General features: G+C 39.7%; 1 protein-coding gene across 1 annotated transcript; it reads left to right on the forward strand.

Annotated features, from left to right (window-relative positions):
* Positions 1-371: 371 nt before the first annotated feature.
* On the forward strand, positions 372-3,517 carry LOC149297666 (CD276 antigen homolog; the record flags this gene model as incomplete). The annotated part of the gene is given in 5 exon segments (XM_089488155.1): positions 372-732; positions 891-1,187; positions 1,362-1,525; positions 1,608-1,689; positions 3,492-3,517. Coding segments are annotated over 5 exon segments (930 nt in total), but the record flags the coding sequence as incomplete, so codon positions are not given.
* Between the last annotated feature and the right edge of the window lie 4,607 nt (positions 3,518-8,124).

The following is an 8,124-nucleotide window of genomic DNA, read 5'->3' on the forward strand; positions in this document are numbered from 1 at the left end:
GAAATGTCTGTTCTGTGCTTGATCCTGCTTCTGCACCCTCTGGCAAGTACGTTTTATTTTTTAATTTTTTTTCCTTGGCTGGACAGGGACTTAACACGAATAGAATATGATCACTACCCCATCTTACTTTGAAATACATCATCAGCAGGACAAGTCATTCCTACTGTTTCACATTAGTTGTGAAGGAAAATGGATACAGCCCTATTGTTCCATGTCATTTCGTCAAATGTGATATCTATGAGCAGAACATAGAAGGTTAAAGCGCCACATGAGGTTCACTGATTTCTTCCTGTCTTGTACTTTTTATTATAATACTGTTTTTTTTGTTTCTTACCCTTTATATTCTCACCCAATTCTATCTACCGCTTTTTTTGTGTGCTCCAGGTGCTCTTAAGTTACATGTCCCAGATGTCCCTGTTGTAGGACTTTTGGGTGAAGATGTTACACTCCCATGCTGGTTTGTACCCCCAGCTGGCTTCACACTGCAGAACCTCAGTGTGTTTTGGAAGCTGACAAACTTGCAGGATGTTCATTCTTTCTCCCGTGGCCAGGAACAGTTGGAATACCAGGACCCAGATTTCAGAAATCGTACCCAGCTGATGCCCATGGAACTGTCTAAAGGCAATATGTCACTTCTCCTCCGGGCAGTCCGTCTGTCAGATGAAGGCACCTACACCTGCTTTGTGAATGTGGAGAACTCAAGTTTGGATGTTGTGACATTACAAGTGGCAGGTGAGCCTTGGCTATTTTATATACAGCTGTTCCCGGCAGGTGACATACTAAGACTGCAGTCTATAAATCAACTGGCATCATCAACCATATTTTAATTTTGGTAACCTATTGGAAATAATGTTATGTTCATGGACAATAAAATAGTTTTGTTTTAACAGCCTCCTTTTCCAAACCCACCCTCCACTTGGAGCCCAGTGGAGGTTTAAAGCCTGGGGACAAAGTGACCGTGACATGTCACACCTATCGTGGCTACCCAGAGGTTGAATTGCTTTGGCAAGATGGAAGGGGACGTAACCTAACTGAGAATATTACCACATCCCACGTAGCAAATGAGGAGGGCTTGTTCCATGTTCACAGCAGTATCGCTGTTACCTTGGAGACCAATGACACATACACATGCTTGGTGTACAATCCGGTGCTGAAAGAAGTGACACACTCCTCTCTTACTGTCACAGGTCAGTGTGTGTGATAAGTCCTTTTATGTTACGTGTCAGACTGTGACTTGTATCCACGTGTCCTATATTAGTGTAACAGAAGATCAGAATTGGTACTTGGTGTGCTGGATATAAAACGTATAAAGCTAGATCTGTGCATGCAGGGTTTTGTGACTGATAGCCCTTTTCTTCCAGGCCAAAATCTCCCATTTCCTCCTGTGGCCCTTTGGGTGACCGTGGGACTCTGTGTTTGCCTTATTGGTCTCCTCGTGGCACTTGCATGTGTTTGCAGAAAGCAGCTGAAACAGACATGTGAGGAGGAGCAGGCTGAGGCCGGTATGTTGGAATGATCTGCCATTGTATGTAGTTATGAGTGGGACAAGGGGGGGGGGGGGGGCGTCACAGGCATCTAGGGTGGATTATATTTCTGTTTTTATGCAGGTTGTGTATCTGCAGCTGTTTTATCTCCTTTTTTCCCCTCCAGATAATGAGGAACACGAGGAGAATGGAGAATTAAAAACTGGTAAATTCATGGCAATTTTTCCCCACCAAATACCACGTACAGTAAACACTGCATTTTGTATCCTCTCTTTGTAATTTATCCTCCAAGCATTCTATAAAGAAACAGATATTTTTTTCTATATCGCTTCCCCTTTTTCTATCTCCTATAGAAACAACAAATCTTAGTTTGTTCTTGGCCTTGCTTTTAACAGCAGTACCACCATATGTCCCTCATGCATTTTTAATTTCTGTTGCTATATTAATGTCAACTAATTCTGCTGGAAGCCCTGTTACATCTATCTACCACTTTTTTTGGTTAAAAATGCTTTTAAAATATATCATGTGAAAAAAGAGAGTACACCCTCTTGAATTCTATGGTTTTAAATATCACTACATAACAACAATCTGTTCCTAAGCAGGTCTAAAAATTAGGTAAATATGACCTCAGATGAACACATGACATTGTATACAGTGTCATAATTTGTTTAACAAAAATAAAGACAAAATCGAGAAGTCGTGCAAAAAAATGTACACGCTTCCCAAACTGGTGCCACAAAAGTGAAAGCATACAATTGACCATCATCTCTCCTTCATCAAACAGTAGACACTATACATTGCAGGAGGTAGTGTTTACCTGGCACCAGTCAAACCCAGATTCTTCCATCAGACTTTCAGATAGTGATGCTTGATTCATCACTCCGAAGAACATGATTCCACTGCTCCAGAGTTGAGGGGCAATGTGCTTTACGCCGCTTCAGCCGATGGAAACCCATTTTATGAAGCTGCTTTTGCTGATGTTGCTTTCAGAGGCAGTTTGAAACTCTGCAGTAAATGAGGCTGCAGAGGACAGGCATTTTTTACACTCCTTACCACTTTGCAGCCTTGCTCTGTGAGTGTTTTTTGTTGCTAAACTGTTGCTCTTAGACACTTCCACTTCACAATAATTACACTTAGGTATTTCAAAAACTGACTTGTGGCAAAGGTGGCGTCCTATGCCACATTTTATCACTGACCTCTTCAGTATGAGCCGGTCTACTGCCAATGTTTGCCTTATGGAGATGGCTACCTATGTGCTTAATTTTAAACACCAGATACAGCCAATGGTTGTGGGTGTCCACATACTTTTGGTCATATAGTGAACTTCCCCTTTTAATTTGTTGAGCCCACTCATGTTTTCTCCCAATATGTATGTTATATCCTTTAATTGTAACGGCTATTTTAATCTATTGGTTTTTAAGCATTTTTCTGCTTTTATATTATGTTCCTATGAACAGCTTACACAAATATACAACATTTTGAGCACATATCGTTTTGACTGTGTACAATGTTTGAAACACACAAGACCTGAGCTACATTCCTTGGGTACCTTAGAAAGAAATCACAGCTTTTATTCTGTTTTGCAGCTATGCAGCCTTTGAAATCCAATTCAGCAGCAGAAGGTAAGGTAGCCACTGTGAACTTTGTGCCTGCGCCCCACAAAAATAGTTATGGGATATTACATAAAGCATGGAGGGTTTGTTTATCATGATTTTTTTTTTGTTTTTACAAATACTTTTAGATGCTTCCTGTAATAAATGCAATGGCCGTTGACGTTCGTTTTGAACAGCAATTAATACAAGGGGGGGGATACGTGGATCAGTAAATCTAAACAGATTTTTATAATGTATATGTAATATGAGGTAGCAATGTATAAGTAGATATTCAATATTTATACACTCTGAAAGCCTAAGACGTTTACATTTTTTTTATTGAGAAATAAACATTTTTAGTATTAGGAGTTGTTAAATTGAACACAGAGGTAATTGTAGCTTTTTTTCTTTCTAGATGATGATGCACAGTACATAGAGTGAGAATATGCAGTATGACATCATAAATATGATCTTCAATGCAGAATTTGGAGAGGGCATTGGAATACACCAGACATTTGCTGGATATTACTAGGACCCTTTTAAGGACTTTTTCCTCCCTTGGAATACATGACGAACGTAATTTTATAATTTTTTTTTTTTTTTAAGTAGTGTTTAAGGGAATACTATTAATACACGAATGTTAATAGTTTAAATATTGTTGCATCAGAAAAGAGTATTATGTGACTTTAGTATCTGATATAATGGACAAGATCTTGTTCATTTACAAAAGTTAACAATTTTAATTCCCAGAAAAGAGTCTGAATGACAAGTGGTGAACATATGAGGTTGTAGCATCTACCTCCTTCATGTTACTATGTATGTACTACAAAAAGCCTGAGGTTAATTGGAAGCTGCAGCAAATCAGATGACTTGCATCTGAACTGTCTAATAGAAACACTGTTTAATTTTACTGGACTGTGGGAACTGTGCAATGGTTGGGTGAGTGTCATGATATGACTTTTCTGGTCTCCCAATTCCCTATTAATTTGTCCTGAGTGTTAGTATTTCTTAAATATGTGTATGTTTTGTCCTTCGTATCTGCTGGTCGGATATGTCTCACGTGACAGCCAAATGTGACATGAAGGGAAGAGAAAATCTACAAGATCCCATGAAAAAACTCTGCAATACAGTGCCTTTAATGCAATGCACATGCCTGTGGGCAATTTCATTTTTTATTGTTTTGTAGAATATTAAATAAAGAAACCTGTACTCCATTTTATCACTCAGTTGTTCATTGCCAATCTACAGATAGACACCTGTTGTGTTTAGGCTTCTCTTTTCACACAGTAGAGTCCATTTTATTTATTGTATATGGCTCAGTTGAAGCATTCTTAATTTATTGTATTTGGAAAAAACTCCTGCACAGTTGAAGTAGTTCTTCCATTAAAGTGAATTTAAGTAACTGCAGCCAATCGCAGCACTCACCTATTATACATGGAATTGGCTGCAGCTACTTCTATAGATTTCAGGGAGCATATGTGCCAGAAGCGTTAAGCATGCATCATACAAGTAGAGCCAGGGTTCTCCAAAAACTAAAGAATATCTGCACTAACTTGTATGTAGTAAAATGTGATACAGTCCATAAAAAAAGACTCCTGTATGAATTTTACATGAAGCTACAGCTGGACTGTTCTGTTTAAATACACTGAGTGCTGCTTGTGATTTATTATATAATACATTACATTACACTTGTATAGCGCCAGCAGATTCTGTAGTGTTTCAAATTAAAATTGGTAGGATAAATGTAAAAATCACAAACAATAACAAACTAGTACAAGAGGAGAAGATGGAAAACCAGTTTGTCGCTGGTTGAGGGGGTAGTGAAACAGTATGAGAGGACTGCTTGAATGGGGATGAGTTGATAGGGTGTAGATGATCTGTAGAGGTTGTAAGCAAGTTATAGGGGTGTGCTGGCCAAACAAAGAAGAAAGACAAAAGACCCACTGGAATTTACAAGGAAGCCTGTGGTTTTCAAGATGCCATAAGGATTTACGGACACGTTTTTAGGTGGCAAATAATCTATAAGAACAACTAGAGAGTAGGTGGAGTTAATCTGAACAATGCATCGTATATGGGACTGAAAAACACATGAACGGTAAAAGTACATTTTGCACAAGTGGTTCTTTAATTCTTTTCTTGGATGTAAGGTGGATTAATTATAGGGCACGTAAGCCATTTACCCCGATTGCTGCATATTTGTTGCTGTATAATTTATGTGTCTGTGCTGCACAGCATGAATACAGTACTTATCCTGCTGGGTTTGTGGTTTTGTGGGACCAAAAACCTGGTTTGCATGATGCCCACTTACCAGCTTTGACCATGGTTCCCTTTCTGTCCTTTTAAGTATGATTCCTGTGCGTTGTTCTATTCGGGCTGGTCAGAGTATTTCAGAAACTGCTGATCTACCAGGATTTTCTAGCACAGCCATCTCTAGGGTTTACAGAGAATGGTCCGAAAAATAAAATATCCAGTGAGCGGCAGTTGTGTGTACGAAAATGCCTTGTTGAGGTCAGGAGAATGGGCAGACTGGTTCGACATGACAGAAAGGCAACAGTAACTCAGATTACCACTTGTTACAACCAAGGTATGCATAATACCATCTCTGAATGCACAACACGTTGAACCTTGAACCAGATTGGCGACAGCAGCAGAAGACCACACCGGGTGCCGCTCCTGTCCACTGAGGCTACAATTTGCACAGGCTCACCAAAATTGGACAATGGAAGACTGGATGAACGTTGCCTGGTCTGATGAGTCTCGATTCCAGCTGGGACATTCGGATGGCAGGGTCAGACTTTGGCGTAAACAACATGAAAGCACGGATCCATCCTGTCTTGTATCAATGGTTCAGTCTGCTGGTGGTGGTGTAATGGTGTGCGGGGCATTTTCTTGGCACACTTTGGGCCCCTTAGTACCAATTGTGCATTGTTCAAACGCGGCAGCCTACCTGAGCATTGTTGCTGACAATGTCCATCCTTTTATGACCACAGTGTACCCATCTTCAGATGGCTACTTCCAGTAGGATGATGTACCATGTCACAAAGCTCACATCATCTCAAACTGGTCTCTTGAACATGGCAATGAGTTCACTGTACTCCAATAGCCTTCACAGTCACCAGATCTCAATCCAATCGATTTGGGATTGGGAGATTTGCATTATGGATGTGCAGTTGACAAAGCTGCAACAACTGCGTGATGACAATCACAAGGCAATGAAAGCCAGATACTTTGAATCAGATCTATATATAGGACAGGGGCACTGATGTGCAAAATGTTGTTTAATCACAGCTGTTTTACAAGGGTAGATAAAGTCCTATACCACCGAGATGATCTTCATGCTCCTTAGCTGTACAGAGGCAAATATTTGAGGCTGCTGTTTTGGTAATTTTAGATAACTGCTGTCATACTTCTGTCACATTCATTTTTAAATGAAAATTTCTTGCTTTGCTGTCAACAATTTACATATTATTTCAAAGGGGAATTTGCCAAAAGGCAGTCATACTGTGCCTCTACTGATACAAGGATGACTAGAACTGTCATTTGCACAGCTTTTAGTATCACTAGTTGCTTAGTATCATTAGTATTTTTTTCTGAATTTGTTTCATTGCTTTAAAAAAAATGTTTATTTTTTTATAGTAAGGTGATGTCTCATCTGAACAATGTTTCCCATCCTCTTCCTTCTCCATCCCCTTCATTCTCCAAGCCCATCATAAGGTCCTATGAAGGGGGAAGGAAAAGCTAAATAGGGAGTGAGGGGGTTAGTATCATGCATATCATGAAAACAGAAAATTAAGATAGCTGCTACCATGGAATGCTATAACCACCATTATTTCAGGTTCCCAAAATTAAAAACACCTCTGGAGGAGCATGATCCGAGGCAGGGTGGGACAGCTGCAATAGTGACATAATTAATGATTCTGTACAACCCGTCTTGCCTTGCTATTAATAATTGCCATAGCCTACTGTCCTCTGCATTTTAAATGTCTTCTGGGATTCCAAGGACATTAACTGAACCAGTCTTTTCATATACACAGAGACACTCAATTAATGTATCATGAACTGAAGGCCAGGTTGATATATATAGAATATATATATATTTTAAAGCTCTACCTGCTTTTAGATTGAATAGCTTCAGCAGTGCCTAACACTGTTAATGTTCCGGAAAATGCAAGATATATTTTGAAACCCCTCATCCATTAGCTCTTAAATGATAGGCATGTTTTTGGGTATGAGATGTCGAACAGATGATGAATCTGAGAATCCACACCACAGGTGTTGTGTAAATGTTTTTTAGGTATTAGGTCACAAATGGCCAACAAGTTGCTCTCTGGGTCTCTGGGTTAGTGTTGTGGGGTTTCCAATTTCAAAAATTTCTAGACCAATAGTTTTTAGTGCAAGTCTGAGAATGTTGTAGCTACACTATGGTGAGCAAATGAGCCTGGTTTCCGGGGACAGTCACTTGATTGAGATGTTTCATATAGTGGGATTTGACTGGTTTGTGATTACATGGTGTGGTGTGAAAATTGTTATGCTTAAAGGGACACTCCAGTCATCATAGGTTTACAGTAATTCATATGATAGCTGAGTGATCCATTTAAAGGCTTTCCCATTCCAAATGCACAGAGGGATTCTGCAGAATACCCATGCATTTGACTCTTTCCCTGCTCTTTAGATCATTAATTCGCAAGAGATGTGTAGGTATTGGGTGTTTTAGGTCAGGTCTAAACGAGACCCCTGGTGCTCATATAAAGAAAGTGTTCGTATTGATTTCAATGAGGCCTCTTTCCTGACTCTGGCTGCTTTAAGCTGACCAATGGTGGAAAAAATGGTATCATGGAGGGTGTAGGCAGCTCTGGAGGTGCAGATTCTCTTATAAATAAGTACTACATCACATGCAAGGAACTTTAATATACAATTTTGTTGGTGAGGCTGCATGGGACATTAGTCTGCTCCTTTAATATGCTGTTTTTTGACTAACCCTCAGACTATAAAATCACCCTGTACCATTGAGCCAGAAGCATAGTGTAGGTATCGGTACTAGGTGTGGC

The sequence above is a fragment of the Sceloporus occidentalis genome, unplaced genomic scaffold (assembly GCF_023333645.1).
Source record: "Sceloporus occidentalis isolate IW3139 unplaced genomic scaffold, rSceOcc1.0.p SCAF_37, whole genome shotgun sequence".
In the NCBI taxonomy this organism is placed as follows: domain Eukaryota; kingdom Metazoa; phylum Chordata; class Lepidosauria; order Squamata; family Phrynosomatidae; genus Sceloporus; species Sceloporus occidentalis.